The sequence below is a fragment of the Fundulus heteroclitus genome, chromosome 11 (genome assembly GCF_011125445.2).
Source record: "Fundulus heteroclitus isolate FHET01 chromosome 11, MU-UCD_Fhet_4.1, whole genome shotgun sequence".
Lineage (NCBI taxonomy): Eukaryota > Metazoa > Chordata > Actinopteri > Cyprinodontiformes > Fundulidae > Fundulus > Fundulus heteroclitus.
Genome location: NC_046371.1, coordinates 33957599 through 33974186, shown reverse-complemented (window position 1 = coordinate 33974186; position 16588 = coordinate 33957599). Strand labels below are relative to the sequence as shown.

At 43.7% G+C, this 16588-nt stretch overlaps 1 protein-coding gene across 11 annotated transcripts in view; it reads right to left on the bottom strand.

Annotated features, from left to right (window-relative positions):
* Positions 1 to 10675: 10675 nt before the first annotated feature.
* Positions 10676 to 16588, bottom strand: part of LOC105928119 (vacuole membrane protein 1) — an 85492-nt gene continuing 79579 nt past the window's right edge. For all 11 annotated transcript variants that reach the window (XM_036143424.1, XM_036143425.1, XM_021317869.2 and 8 more), the window contains 2 exons: positions 14371 to 14473; positions 10676 to 13303 (listed from right to left, as the gene is read on the bottom strand). In XM_036143424.1, the coding sequence (XP_035999317.1) occupies positions 13166 to 13303; positions 14371 to 14473 (241 nt within the window). In that variant the 3' untranslated portion in view covers positions 10676 to 13165. The remainder of the gene's footprint in view (positions 13304 to 14370; positions 14474 to 16588) is intronic.

The following is a 16588-nucleotide window of genomic DNA, read 5'->3' as shown; positions in this document are numbered from 1 at the left end:
GAATAATAAACTGTGTCAATCTTTTGAAGACACTGGGCAAACTCTGAGTAAGCTTGTATAACTGTGTACATTTGTTGTCCCCTCAAATTAACTCAACACAGAGCCATTAATGTCTTAACCACTGGCAACAAAGTGAGTACACCCCTAAGTGAAAATGTCCAAATGGTGCTCTTTTAGCCATTCCCAGCGTCATGTGACTTGTTAGTGTTACGAGGTCTCTGGTGAGTAGATGTTAAATCTGGTGGTGTTGCTCTCGTACCCTATCATGGACTGACAAGTTTTCATTCTTCAAAGAGGGGCGCAACAGAAAAGGTTTGAGAACTGTTGCTCTACATAGTGAAGGCTGAGACTATGAGAAGATTACCAGCGGCCTGGAAGTGAGCTGCAGCATGGTGCCAAAGACCCTAGAGCAGTTTAACGGGACAGATGCCACTCAGAACAGGCCTCACCATGGTCGACCAAAGAAGATCAGTGCACATCCTCAGCGTCCTGTCCTTAGGGTTGTCTTTTGAAAATAGACATCTGAGTGACAGACAGACATATCATTGCTCAGGCACACTGCATATTTTGGTCTGCATGACTGTCTCCCAGAAGGGAGCCTCTTCTAAAGATGATGCTCAAGAAACAGCTTGCTGAAGAGAAGCAGACCAAGGACATGAATTACTGACACCATGTCTTGACTCTGATGGGACCGGGATAAACTTTTTTGTGGGGCGCTACGGTTTACTGAGGGAACCGTGAATACCAACATGTACCGTGACATCCTGAAGCAGAGGAGGGTTAGCCTCGCGAGACCATCCTGATCTCGCGAGTTTTCAAGGTTTCACTCGCAGATCAGTCTGGATACTCTCCGTTGAAGAAAATTTGGAGCCGTTCACCAAACGAACGTCCAATCAGCGTTGGCTTTGAGGCGGGTTGAGGTGTGACGCAACGGGAAGTGCGACAGTTCAGTCTAAACAACATGGCGGCTTCAGCCGATGAAACTAGCGTTAGCGTGGCTATCGAGCAAGTTTTAGCGGAATTACAGAGTATTTCTTTGCTGAGCTAACGAGCCTTTACCTGCAGCAGCAAGAGTAGCTTGGCTTGTGGTTGTGTTTTCGTCGTCGCTCGTAACAGAGCGACGACGAATCTGATTGGTTTATTTGGCCCGTCTATCACCAACATAGGCCAATCAGCTAACCAGTATTTTCGCCCCTTCCCAAAATTAGTTCAACGGAAGGTTTCCAGATGGATATGCGGAGCAAATCTATCTGGCGGAGTCAGGTAAGAGGAGGGTGCCCTCCCTTAAGAAACTGGGCTGCAGGGCAGTATTCTAACATAACGACTCCAAACACGCCTCTAAAACGGCTACTGCTGGAGCTGCCAAGCTTGTCTCCAGAGCTGAACCCTTTTGAGCATCTGTGGGCCATCCTTAAACAGAAGATGGAGGGATGCAAGGTCTCTAACCTCCACCGGCTCTATAAGGTCAATATGGAGGAGATGAAGAGGGTTCCAGTGGCAACCAGTTTATCTCTGGCACAGTGCAGGCCCACGAGTGTGAAGGCAGCGATGGAAATAATGGAGGCCACAACAAACTGTGACACTTTGGACACAATGTGGACATTCCCACTAAGGGGTGTGCTTACTATTACTGCCAGCTGGTTATACCTTAAATGCCGTGTGTTGAGTTGAGTCTAATTAGGAGGACAGTAAGTTTGCACTGATACATAAGCGGCAAACAGACTTTACAAGTGTCATATCTTCAGTGTTCTCCCATAAAAGGATAAAATGAAAATATTAACAAAAATGTGAGTGCTGTACTGTCTTTTGTGTCATACAGTAGACATACAGTCAATAATTTAGAATATACATTTCTGAAATGCTTGTTTGTCAAATTAAAAGTACCTTTTAAAAAGAAACGCAACAACCTTTGAGCCAGTATTAAACGTACTTTTCATTGAGCCCCATTTCTGGATGAAAAATTTAGCTTTTTTATTAGTCTGATGCAATATTCTCATCTTAAATGATGTGTTTTAATTGAACTACTGCACCTTTCAATAATATTCAAATTTATTAAAATAATAAATATGACTGTCTATATTATATATGAATCAGCACTGCAATATAGAAAATGAGTGTCAAGCATTAGGGAGGGTCAGGTGAGGTAGTTCTCTGGTGAAGTAGCGCTACAGGAAAGCCATTCCAGATGAGCTGAATGGGAGCACAGCATGTTCGCTGTGTAGTCTGGTTTTGTTTGTTCTTTGTGGTTGTTTGCTGCATGTTGATGGGCATGCAGGATTCAAACAGACTGTGCACACTAAACAAGTTTCATGCACACTATGCGCAGAGCCCTAAAATTAAACCTGATGCCACAGAGGGTGAGAGCTGAAGGTTGTAAGAGTAATGTCAAATGTCTTTGATGTTAGCACACAGGCACAGAAACACCTCTGAAAGATTTCTGGGTGTAATTTATTTGACTTATAATATATATAAAAAAAACGTTGAGTTCAGAAAGTTATTTTTTCCGCTTTAGTGGTCACGGGTTTAGGATCACTTCAGTTTCCTTTGTCTCTGTTAGCACCACAGTGGGGTGTTTCCAGCATCATCTCCATTTACTGAGTTCTTCATTGGCAAGCTCACACTTTGGAGCCACAGTACACCCTGGTTTAACAAAATAATCACAACAATGGGAGCCATGCTTCGTTAGCTTTTCACAAAAAGAACTAAACCCAGACCAGAGCTCCACACACAGATCAAAGATAGAAAAAAATCAATTCAGCTGGTGCTGATTGTCTCACAACCTTCGTCATCTCATGCTTTTGCAGTGTTGGTATAGTAGCTATACGACATACATAGGGGATATCCTGTACCAACCGCGAACCAGTACCTTTTGTTCCTGTTTTTACAACCGATTCTATAATGAACTCACAGTGTTCTGTAAGGAAGTGTGTCTGGGACAATAACTACATGTGCATGTTAGTAAACTGGAACACCATCAAGAAGTTCATGACTTTTTTGTTATTAATTCAGTTCACATATTCACTTCAATTAGCTTTAAATTAGTAATCCAGTTCTCTTAAACTCATGTTTTGGGTAACACTTTACAATAACATGCACAAAATCTGAATAACTACTAGGAATTGCCATGGAGTCTAATCATGTACTAATTGGTAGTTAACCAGTACTTACTGGGGAACACATAGCCAAGCCTCATCAACTAGAACTATATCATATATATTATATCTAACAGATCAGTTAAGGAAATCTTTTATTTGTAAGAGATCAAAAAGGTATTGGTTAATATTGGATGATAGTCAGGTACTGATCAGGTAAAGATTGGTTCGTCAGTAAGTACTTGGTATCATATTTTACCTTATGATATACAAAAAGAGTCGGTGATAGTCAGGTACTGCTTCAGGAAAGATTGGTTCCCTTGGTATGATGTTTCACTACATGAAGTTAACAATGTAATAGCCAGGAAATGATTTGGTACTCAGTAAGTGATAGCCAGACATAGTTACAAGTACAAGAAAGTAAAATTGCTAATGCATTTCATGAATAGATTTACAAAAGAGAGAACCCAATAACATCAGTAATTACTAGGAAACAGGTTTTTGACAATTACAAGATGTGACCTCACTGGTGCAAGATTTATTCAGAACCCATATTTTTTGGTCACAAACCACTAGTCCCCTAATAATGCTTGGCTATGTGTTATCCAGTAAATGCTGGTTAATAGGCTGGACTGTGTTTTCCCCAGTCCGTCCTGGTTAACTACCCATTAGTTCCTGATTCATTCCTCTGTGATTCCATATTACATAACCAATAGTCCCATAATAAGGCTGGACTGTGTGCTCCCCAGTAAGTACTGTGTAAAACTATAGTTGGTAATCCTGTTCAGAAACACTTTTTGTTATACTGGGGAAATTGTCCTTCCATCCTGAAAGTAGTCAATACATTATGTATTCAGAAAAAAGAGGTTAAAAAATCTATTTCTGTGGGAGCTGCACACCTGTGAAAACTAACCAATCACTGCCATTTGCACCCAAGGGCAGGGATGGTCAGAGTTTTGGTTCTGGTCTCACCCATCTCTGTCCCTCAAGTTCTGGGGGTATCACTTTATCTATTGGTTATCTCACATGCCGATCATTCTGACATGCTCACGTAACGCTAGTGTGCATGCCCGTTCCTTGTTAGTTTCTGCTTTCTGGCTGCGCAGTGTTTATGTATTGGTATAGCTTTGGTGTTAGCCGTTCATTGTAGCTCCACTGCTTTCACCGTATAGTTTGAACATGGCTGAGAGTCGCAAGGAACAAACCACATTCAGGTTTATGAGAAGAAGAGGAAGCCCTCAGTAGACAGAGAGGATTTGGGAGATTTTTTCCATGCGATCCCCTGAGGAGCGGAAGAGCAAGTTAACCTGGTCTTGCGCAGTTATTCAAAAAGGGACTTGGGGAAACTTACAGAAAAATCTTCCAGACTCTACCTTTAACTATCCATTAGATCCTCTTCGTTTCCCATGTAAGCAACAAGTAGCCCACTAATAGGTCTGGTCTGTGTGTTCCCCAGTAAGTACTGGTTAATTACCCATTAGCTCCTGATTCGTTCCTCTTCGGTTTCCTTGGTAACTAGCCATTAGTTCCTGATTTGTTCATCTTTGTTTCCCAGGTAACTAACCAGTAGTCCCCTAACAAGGCTAGGCTGTGTGGCCACCAGTACGTACTGGTTAACTACCTAGTACAGAATTAGTTCCTAAGCCGCTTCCTAGTTAATTAAATTTTGTGTACCTTATTGCAAAGTGTTATCATCTCTTGTATATTCATTGCACACCTCCCTTTTTCATGTTGAATGTATGCAGCCGTGACATAGGAATTTCCCCCCAGGGATCAATAAAGTATTCTGATTTGGCTAAATATCTACCTGCAGGAGGTTAGTCGTAATTATTCTGATTCAATCAGGCATAATAGTCTGTTCCATTTCAGAGTCAATTAAGTTGGTTGGCCCAAACAAGGACAGGGAACCACAACCAATGAAATGTAGGTCTAGTATAACGTTTTCAAAAGTGTAAAAAAAAAAAAAAAAAAAAGCAAATGCATTTACCTTGAAATATACACGAGATTTGAGAATTTTATGTTTATTTATGTCCATAAATCATGAGAATACTTAAAAAGATAATCAAGCAAATAGGGAGCTGCTTAAAAACGTAGGAGACGGTTTGTTTAAGAGTATGACCTCAAAGTCAGAAGATGCTTGGGTATGAAATGGGGGTAGACCTGGTAAAGGAGCCTATTGGCCCAGACCCCTCCAAACTTCAGCCGCTGGTTCTTCATAACAAACAGCTGAGGATACCCTTCAATTTAGACATGTCATCAGTAAAGTAGAAACTTTTGCTTTTGTAAGAAAAAATCACACTTACTCACCCTCGTCATTCTGAACTAACCTAATGTTTTCCAAACCTTTCAAGGTATGTTTCGCATGCTCACTATGCAGCTATCTGTGGTTTTTCCAGTTCACTACGGTGTTGCCTTATCCGCGATGGAAAGCCGGGGACACGGACTGCTACGGCTGGTATGCTTGGAAGCCAACGCCATGCATTCCTGAGTAATATTTCGAAGATGGCATCATGTCATGACACAGAACCCTTCGCTGATGTGTAAAGCCGTGCGTAAGCAGCACCTGAGGAGAAACGGCTGCAGAGGTGGATCCGGGCTGTCAGATTACGTGCATTCCATGAGCTGACTCAGTGGTTCTCACGTCCTGGAGTCGTGTTGTTCCAATGCGAACATGCACAATTGTACACCCACACTACTCCCAGGCCTGCTGTGCCTTGTTGTGCATGCTGAAAGGCGGTCACACTTGCCTCGGAGTGTTTGACACACCTGAATGACATCAACACATAAAGTTAGCAGCAACATGAGCAGCAACATATATCAATATCTGTCATGATCGAGAGACTGATTCAGGACTCAGTATTCAGGCCGAACAAGCAGGGTGAATGAAAAAGCAGGTTTAATAGAGGCAAACTTAAACAATACAGGGGCAGGCAAAACTCAGTGGTCAGAATTACAGTCCAAAAACCAGTACACAGAGAGGCAGTCCAAAAACAGGCAGAAAAATCAGAAACAGAGCAGGAAAATCAGGATCAGATATCAGGCTGGCTCAGATGTCAAAAAAGGCAGTTGGGTTAAATCTACAGACGGATGCTGGACAAAACTCACCAAAGGCTAGTTAGACAATGATCTGGCAGAGTGCAGGAGACAGATGCAGATATAAGTATGGGAGTGAGCAGGTGAACAGAGTGAAACTAATTACAAGAATGGGTGGAGCTGATCAGGGGAGATCTATCTATCTATCTATCTATCTATCTATCTATCTATCTATCTATCTATCTCTCTCTCTCTCTCTCTCTCTCTCGCTCTCTCTCTCTCTCTCTCTCTCTCTCTCTCTCTCTCTCTCTCTCTCTCTATATATATATATATATATATATATATATATATATATATAGATAGATAGATAGATAGATAGATAGATAGATAGATAGATAGATAGATAGATATAGCTGCTATATAAAGTAGGTTGCAAAGAAGGAACATATAGGGAGAAAACATAGGACATGTTTTCCCTAAACCAAAAAAACTGTTGAAAAGATTAGACTAGTCTGGTTGGAGAGGTGGATAGCAGCACTGAGGGAGGTGCAGGAATGTCCAAAACTTTCTCTAAAACTTATGGGAGAATGCTACGATTTGCTGAAACTAAACTTAAAGTTTATGGCCACACTTTCACAAAACATGTTTATAAGAAAAACAACACTGGGCATCGATAAAACAACTGGCTTCAGAGAAGCTTTGCAGTTGTGGTTTTCCTCCGATGGGCCTAGAGTTGTTAATGTCAGTGAGATTATGAACATTACCAAATGCCAGTCAGCTTTGACCCAAAACCGCCGGCTGTCTCCTAAAACTCTAAAAATGAAGCTGGATTTGACGTCTTTCTGCAGTTTTTCAGTGAGTCCAAGCAGAAACCAAGTCCATATACGAATGACTTCAGTGAGGGAAAAATCTAAAGTTTAGGACGACCCAACCAAATCCCAGAACTAAATGTGCCACATCAACAAGGTTGTGGACAAGACAGGTCATGGCAATCTGACGAGGAATGTTTGCTAGGCAGAGGTGGCAGATGCGGGTTGTTGGTAGACTCCAACTAAAGACGACTGAACGTAGCTTCAAACAAAATCTTATTTTAAGGGTGCGCAGTCATATACAATCAGGTTAGTGCAACTATTTATTTTTCCATTTTCCTTTTAATAGATTCATTTGTTTTTCTGGTGATTTGTGCAGGAAAAATGTCCCATTTTACTGTTTGAAATTGTTTGTTATGGCCTCATTTCTTGGCATCAAAAGCCTGGCATAACAGCTCTTTAGAGCCACTGTAAAACTTGTTTTCCAAGTAATTATTGTTATGTTTCTTCAAATCTACCTTTCGGCCTGAAAATCCAAACAAATGCAGTTTTTGAAATGCATTTATTTTGAAGTTTTGAAAAACTTGTATAAAACACCACGGCAGTGCCCCCTGGCACCAGGCATAAAAGTGTCTGCCATACTGGCTCTGAGCAGGCAGGAAGAGCAGAGGGTTCTGCCAAACTATGCTGTTAATATACCCACGCATCATGAGTTAGGTCTGCCCAACACGGACAGATGTGTTTTCGTGTGTTCAACTAAATCCGACCGACATTTCATCATTTCCCAGTTATGCTTTGAATGGCTGTGTTTGGATGATTGTAAATCATCAACAAGGGGCCATTTAAGTGGCTGCTGATACATTCGGTAGTCAATCTATCACTGTAAGGAGACCTTGTGATCTGATTCAAATAAGCTCTCCTCTCTCTGATGAAGTGAATCATGATGGGTATGAAGCTGCTGATAAGCCTGTTTGATCCTGGTATGCCAAAGCCACAAGAAAGGAAGCGAAGGCCTTTGGAGTTGGGCCTCAGCGCTAACCACAGTTATGATGAACGAGTGCGTACAGGCATGTGTTTAACACAGGGAAACGGATAAATCAGGAAGTTCCCAGTCCCAGTGTTGAGACAAGTCATGGCTTTAAGATGGAGTTTTTATGGATATTTTTAATAAACTTTATGCCTGATGATACATACAAACAGTGGAAATCCTGCTCAAATGCAGTGCCTTGCTGATTCATTCATGTCATTTAAAGTTGGGTCGTATGTGACAGACCAACAGGAAGGTAGTGCATGAAAAATTATGCATGGTTTGCTTTAAATTTTATTTATTTTGACAAACAGAACTTTAAACCAGCCTGGCTTGCACTGATATTCAGCTACCCTGACTAAATACCACCTTTTGCCGCTATTACAGCTGCAAGTCGTTTGTGTCTCTAACAGCTTTGTATATCTAGAGGCTGAACTGTTTGCCCAATTTTCTTCACGAAATAGCTCAATCTCAGTCGGTTGGATGGAGAGCATCTGGGAACGGCAATTTTCATCCAGGTCTGCGCTGGGCCACGCTAACATGTGAATGCGTCTCGATCTAAACCGTTCCATGGAAACAATGGCATTGCGTTGAGGCAGTGCATGTTACGCTAGAAGCTGATATTCAGCCTCCAGCAGCTTTATTCCACTGTTGGATTATAATGTTTCCCCACAGCATGATGCTGCCCCCACCATGCTCAGTGTTAGTTTCCTGCCACGCATTCCGTTTTGTATCCAGGTAACTTTTTAAGGCTCAGTTGATCCTCTGCAATATTTTGCTGTGTCCTGGCTGGTGATAAACTGCAGACATGACTGTTTATACCTTTCATTCAGGCTTGATTTTTTGAGCACACATACCTGCACTGATTCTCCCACCTGAGCTGTGGATCCTTGTAGCTCACCAAGAGCCACGGTGGGCTGTTTAATGCTCTGCTTGCCCAGCCTGTCTGTTTAAATTTAACCTCACCACCTGTCAAAGACAAAGGTCAGCGTGCTTCACAGAAAGCAACCTAATACGATACAATAGACATACACACGGGAAGTAAATGAGACCGACTGAGTGTTTTGGAAAAACAATTTACCAAGAGATTTTACAATAAAAGAGGCAGTTTACAAATAAAATCTTAGACGATAATCTGTAAAAACATGATAGAATGTCTAGGTGTCCATGGGGTGCGAAAAAAATTTCAGGTCTTACATTTTGTCTTGTAATTTGACAATTTCTGGCTGATTATTCTTCTGTTCAAATGGCGTAGCCATAAGTCATTTCTTTTACTTAACTTGTTAAGTGACAACCCTTCAGTTCAGAGACTGGCGGTAAGCATAAACGGAAAACTACACAGAATACGTATACTTATTTTTATACTTCAGAAGTTCCAAGCTTTCCATCACAATATTAAGCTACACGTTGAATCATAACAAACTTCAGATCACCTGTAGTGCCTCAGTAATAAAGGTTTATCTTAAAATAAATAAAATCTGAGCTTTTTAAATTCAGATTTTGTCTATGAATTTGGATTTTTCTTCATCTGTACAGTTTGGTATGCCTGCTCACTCTACTGCAGACCTGCTCACTGCTACTCCCAAAATAAAATAAAAAAAACCTTAATCTGATTTGATATTAACAAAAAAAGAAGGAAAGAAAGAATAAAATAAATAAACCCATCCGGTCAGCATAATTTAATGAGGCAGAGTGTGAAAGGAATTAAGTGGATAACCAAATGCAGAGAGGGCTTGTGGGTGGGCAGTGGATGAAGTCAGTGATATTTCAGCATCCCCCGGTGGTTAGCCTGTTGACAGAGAGTAGGTGGCGAGGGGTGTGGGGTTGAGTGGGTGGATGTGTTCACAGTGCCAGACATTAAACCAGACCCTGCAGATTTAAGTGTACTGCATGTGCAGCGTATGGAGAGATCAGAGAGGGGGGAAGAGGGAGGACAAAAGCAGAGTCACAGTTTGAATATCAGTCCGCCGGCATGTTTGGACAGGCAGGATCTGAACACTTGCGTTTAAACCAGAGCCCTCGGAGGCAGGGCGGATATATATTCATCTTCAGGGTGCTTTGGGTGTGGCTGATCTGGGAACAGGACAGCAGGACAGGTCTCACACATTGGACCTCGGGACACCGGGTGATGCTGTGTTGTTCCCGTTTTATGTTGTTGCCAAACAAGACCAATCATAAGTCAGGCACACCTGCAGCATGCAACATCAAGATAAACAAGTTTCCCATATGCAAATGGACACGTACGTGTGGAACGTCTGTTTTATGGTGGTTTATACATATGCTGGGACAGACTTAATCCTCAGTTGCATTAAAGTAGAGTTTTAGGTCTGATGCTTTCGATCAAATACTTAAATGGATCAGAATTTTCGCTTTCTAATGATTTACTGAAATTGGTGCAAATTTCGAAGTTTATTTTATGTTTTTAAAAATTTGTGACAAAAAACTGTGCTGCCATAATTCAGAATTTGCAAGTAAGCCCCAGCTCGGATTCTGAAATGGAGATGATGTCAGCGTGGCGGGCGCAAATCAGTAATGCGATAACCGTTTGGATGTGAAACACTAGCTGTGGAAACTGGAGTTGTGAGGGACTCACTATCCTCCCTATCCCTCTTTCTTGGCTGACATGTGAGATTCTTCAGAGGCTCCAGGGTCAGCGTGGACCCAGCAGTGTTGTCAAGACTCGTCGCACAAGAAACAGAACACCACTCTTCTTCTTTTTTTTTTTTTTTCAATTCAGCTTTATTAAAGATAAGATTACAGGGTAGGATAATGCACACACCTTTAAAAGCAAATTACAAACATTCATCCCAAACAGGAACTCACCCGGGAACATACAAACTGGGTTTTCTATACAAACACATTCAGGTAGTCGTGCCAAAAAGGGGCTCCCTCTTGGAACAGGACATCCTGAAACGGGCCAAGAAAAACATTCCCTATGACAGCAAGGCATTCCAACTTAATTCAGTGATTTTTACTTTTACGACCTAAAGAAAGTTCAACTTGTTTGCTCAAAGTGTGTGTGTGTGTGTGTGGGGGGGGGGGGGGGGGGGGGGGGGGGGGTCAGACTAATTTCAGCCTTGTATATTTACTTAAAAAAAAGAAAAGAGAAAAATCTCAACAGGGCTGCTCCGATAAAGTGCTACCTCGTACAAAAAAGAGCATTGAGAAACAGAAGAAAGTTTTCATTGCAACAGAAGAGGGAAGTGTAAAAAGGGGAAGGAGGAGGCTGGCTGAGCACTGCGTGTACTATACCTAAGGCTGAGTGTCACAATGTGATGTTTTGCAATGAGGTGTGTACTGTCTGGATTCTCTGGAAATTAAAAAAAAAAAAAAAAAAAAAAAAAACAAGAGTCAGCTCACACACACACACACACAAGCATCTGCATTTTCAAACAGTTCCTCACATGAAGCCACATAAAACCCTCACAGACGTCAGCGTAGAGGAAATAAACAATAGAGCCACATCGCCGCCGTTTCGCAAGCGGTCGGGATAAGGGGAAGTGACATCGCAGCGCACACACCTCTGAATGGGAACTGATGCTAAATGATGTACCAACGAGGAGGAAGAGGAGGAGGAGGAGGACGACAACGACAGGATGCTGGTCAGATGAAAGAGCCCGAAATGTCAGACAGCCTACAGACTGTTGTCGCCTTGCAATCTTAACAGCCAACACCAGTCTGATAAGCTATCTGACAGGTCGAGAGAGTGACGGACATGCCTGAAGACATATGCATGGACACACACACAAAACAATGAATTGAAAAAAGAGAGAGAGAGAGAGAACAAGAGAGAGAAGCCTAATCCGACTTACCGTGATGGGGAGGAAAGAAAAAAGGACATGTGAATGTTCTAGACTAGAGCCGATGCAGAGCACAGGGTTCAGCTCGCCCAACAGTACCCCTCTGTTTTGAATCTACTCGAGTGATTCGTCTCCTGGCTCCGTGACTGGGGGAGTGCAACGAGTTCATTTGAGGGTTCAGCTGAGGTAACGGCACAGACGCTTTTCACTGTGAGCTGGAAGGGTTTTTTTTTCTCCCTCTCCCTCCCTCTCCCTCCCTCTCCCTCCTCCCTCCTCCCCGCTGCTTGCGCCTGCTCTAGCGTCCCCGCTGCTCTCAGTCCAGCGCAGCACAGAGAGCGAGGAGAGAAAGGAAGAAATCGCACATTTCGTCGGCGATTACAGAGAAAATAAAAAGAAGGGGAAAAAAAAGAAACAAGAAAAAAAAAAGGTATCGGGTAATTGGCGAGCCGGCCGACGTTATCCATCAAGGAAAGAATAGCTCGGTGTCCTCCTTTCGGTACAAAAAAACTCCAAAGGACAAGTGGAGACAAAGAAGAAGATTTCTCCCGAGAACGGCTCGGATCTAGCACACCACGTAGTAGCAGCCTGGACTGCCCGATCTGCTTCAGTCCACGGAAGATGAGGCAGCCACGCTAACGCAGCCCACTATGTGCGTGTGACGCACCGACGAGAGCATACAGTTCTAGATGTGATTGAAAATATACGGCTGCATCTGGTATAGTGGCCCCGGGCTGACTCATGCGCTCTCTTCCTGGAAGCAGAACAATGAGGGCAGACAAAGGGACCAGCGGGGGAGATTCACGACTGATTTATCATTACTTATCTAAAAGTACTGCGGCCCACACAAAAAAAACAAAAAAAAAACAGCAACTATTGTAACATATGTAAGCCTAAAATATTCACTGCCCCTACAGCTGCAAGACAAGAAGTGGAAATGATGCAGTTCTAAAAAATAATAATACCAGATTCACTGTGTTCCTCGTCTAAGCAGCCAATACTGAACAACTTACAAAAGCTGTAAGACTACCCTGACGACTAAATAGCAAATACGGTTAATAATTAAAAAGGTCCTACCATTGGAACAAACTTAAGGAGACCCAGGACTAGTTAAAAGCATGGATGCCTACATAGTCACAGACGTCCCAGCAAGCACCTACCTTTGATGGAATAAAAAAACCAAATTGCTACCAAATTGCAGAGGCCTTCATAAACAAGCAAATGGAAGTCCAAGTTCTAGATAAACATGTTGTTACAGAAGCAAGACAGAAACCAGATGGGGCAGATAATTATTATTATTATTTTTGCCTGGGATAATGATGGGGTATCAGCCAAAAGGGAGAGTAGATATGAAGGAAGGAGGGATGGGAGGTCGTTGGTCCAGCACAGTCTGCTTCCTGCTGGACCTCACTCCGTCTTGCTGTCCGAGGACTTCTCCTGCCGCTTGGCGTAGCTCTGCGCCATGGAGTTGACAATGGAGCAGACAAAGAAGCATACCATGATGACCACAACCTTCTCGAAGAGCCACGAGAGCCAGTTCTCCTCCTGCCAGGGACCACAGAGAGAGAGAAAGAGAGGAGAGAAGAGCTTGGTCAGTAAAAGAAGGGCCAACCCCCCGCACACACACATGCCCCGCACCCCCACTCTCCCCTCTGCTCCTGATGCTGTAGGCTAGGTGGGGATCCAGCTCCATGTGCAGGACAGATAGAGATCAGGGGTAATAAAACATGCAGCAGCCCCCGCCGTCCTCCCTCCCATAAAGCCCCCAGTGACCCCAGGCCTGCAGCCTGCCTCCGCCGAGTTAAATTGCCCCGCTTCTCTCCAGTAACTGCTGGGGGCTCAGGTTACAAGAAAAAAGGGACATTGTTCTAGAAAATACCTTAATCTGTCCTTGTGCAACTTAAAGTCTGTCCTTTATGCCTTCTCCTTCCTCGTACGCACGTAAACAAGAAAGAGCATTCTTAATGACTCAGTTTGTACAAGGAAGCAGAGAAGAGGGAAAACAGCTTTGAAAAAGACAGGCTTCTGCTACAACCGGCTCTTTTTGTTCTAGACAGGGGGGGAGTTTGATGGATTGTGACGTGGGGGTGGGGTGGGGGGGGTGGCTTGGTCTACAGTTAGTGCTGGGTTCAGGCGGGGCACCGAGTGCAAGTGTGTGTGTGTGACACATAGGGGAGTGACTACACTCACACACACTATCCCATTGGTAAGATGGAGCATGAGTCAGCACGCCCCATGCTACAGTAGTACAGTTCGGGTAAAGCTGGACCCCATGCTGCCCCCCCCCCCCCCCCATTCCTCCTTCCGCCTTTCTCCCCCCTCCGAGCCCGCCCAAGGCAGCGCGAAACCTACCCTGTCATTCTGGCCCCAAACAAGCTTCTGTAATTCACCGGATCCCTAACAGGTTACAGGAAAAGCAACAGAAGTCTGTCTAGAAATTTTCTCTCGGGGGTTTGTTTGTCCCCTTCAGCATAAATCCAATAATTAGTATGTTCAAGGGTGAAAATAGGACAGTTATGTAAATGTAAAAAAAAGAGCCAAATGTAAGACGCTTTCTTTTCTCGGGCAACACACATGTAGACGAGTAGAAAGTGAGAGGCCCCTGTACTTACAGCTGGGGTCCCGTCTCCGGTGACATGGTGCAGCTTGGCCTTCTGGGCCTCCAAGTACTCCCTGAAGGGCTTCTGCAGTGCCGCACCCAGCAGAGGAACAGCGCTGTTTCCACCAACACATGAGGATGAGAGGGTGGGTGGAGAGGCAGAGAGAGAGGGAGAGGGAAGGGGGGCAGAGAAGGGGAGGTGGTGGTGGGGTGATGGGGGGTGATGGAGGGGGGGGGGTACAAATCACGTCACATCATTGTTACTCACCAGCCCAAGGGCAGCAACAAAGGGAGGCATGCTGTCCTGTCTCCTGTACTGTACAGAGCCGGCCCCGCTTCCTCTCTCCGAGGAGAGAGAAAGACGGAGAGAGCAACGAGTGCAACCCCCGTCACCGCTCACCCCCCCCCCCCCCCCCACACACACACACACACACACGGCAAAATACTCACACACAGATGAAAAAGAAAGAACCAAACTACAGCAAGCAATGAGATTCAAAAACAAAATAAACAAAAAGAAATGTCTGAACATGGACAACAATAAACAAAATAAACCTGACAAAAAAAAAAGAAGGCAAAAATAAAAGTTGGCCTCATGGTCCTCATGCGGCAGCTGCGGCACCAGTAGTCGGTCACATTTTCCTGCTCAGCTTTCCTCTCCTCTCCTCTCCTCTCTCAGCTCTCGCACACATACTCGGCTTCCTCTCTCTCTCCCTCCCTTTCTCACTCTCTCTCTCGCTCGCTCAGATCGGTGAACTCGTTCACCTCCCCTGCAGTGCCTCCTCCGCCGCTGCAGCGAGGAGAAATGAATGACTTCTCAGAACTCTCACATTTATCATAGGCGGTTCCTGTAAGAACTGGTTTCAGCCAATTAATGAGGAAGTGAGTCGTACCCCGAGCTGTGTCATCACTGGCTGAGACCTGGGGGGGTGGCCCACTGGGGGGAGGACGCTGCTGTAAGACAGCCCATATTAGGAAACCCTTTACAAAATCTAGTCAGCGACTACAAGCATTCTACTTAGCCCCCCTTCTTTGCCCTCTTACACACACGCTCAGAGGCAAAAAAAAAAAAAAAAAAAAAGATGTAAGAGACTGCAGAGAATGGCCTAGAATAGCGAATCAGTGGCCCATCCCTGGGTTGGTGTTAGCGATTAATCTCTAACCAAATACAAACTAAAGAACTCCACTAATTTTCTTTGATGGATGCAACACTCCCTTGAGGTTTCAGATCAACGCGTCCCCTTGTTTTCCACGTACGCATCTTCGTGCCTGCATAGGGCAAAGCACCATCAAAGCTCAGGGAGGCACATCAAAGATTTTAGGGCAGCTCTTGCGTGGGCAGCCATGTCACATACGGTTGGGTTTATGGCTGATAACTTTCTCTCGAGGAGGCAAGTCATTTCCGCTCCTCCTCACCTCCACAAACACACTCATACATGCACACACACCTTTGTTATGGTGAGAAAAGAAGCACTCTGTGTGAAATGATTGTGCTTTACAACAAGGGGCCCTTTAATAATTAACTTTATAACACGTAGTTCATATCCGACTTGTAGAGGAGCATAAAGCTGACAGAGCTGTTTGGACAGAACTCTGGATTTAATCAGCTATATTTCATATAACTAAGCTCATAACAATAAAAAAAATAAAATAAAATAAAAATTTTGGAGGGAAAAGGGCCTTCCAAATTCCCATCCCCCAATTTCACCCGATGGTTTCACACACATAACTTAAAAATAAACAAGAATTTTAGTTTAAAGAAAACTTGGGTATAGGTTTGAGAAGATGACAAGTCCTGAGAAATTTGCAGAAATACATTCACTCAGCATGTAAAAAGTAACGAGAGAGAAGAAGAGTTTTCAGTCAGAAATGGCGGGCGAATCATCTTCGATGAGCAACACTGAGTCATGAGGCCGAGCAAATCCACCAACAAAGAGGCTGAAAGCAGCAGCAGAAAATACAGCCGCACGGTCCTGGCTCTCTGCTTCACGTGTCTGAGCATTTTCTGTGTTTGGGGGAATATGTTCCTCTTTCTGGACAGGGTTCATGGACAATGTTGGATTCAGGGATTCCTCCTGTAGGTGTGTTCAAAATGTATCCGTAAGTACATGTGTGTGTGACAGCTTTCTGTGAAGAGGTTCAGGTTCTTTACTGGTCCATGAAGAAGCTCAGTTTCTCTTGATGAAAAGTGTTTTTTTTTTGTTTTTTGTTTTTTCTGTAACTCTGAAATG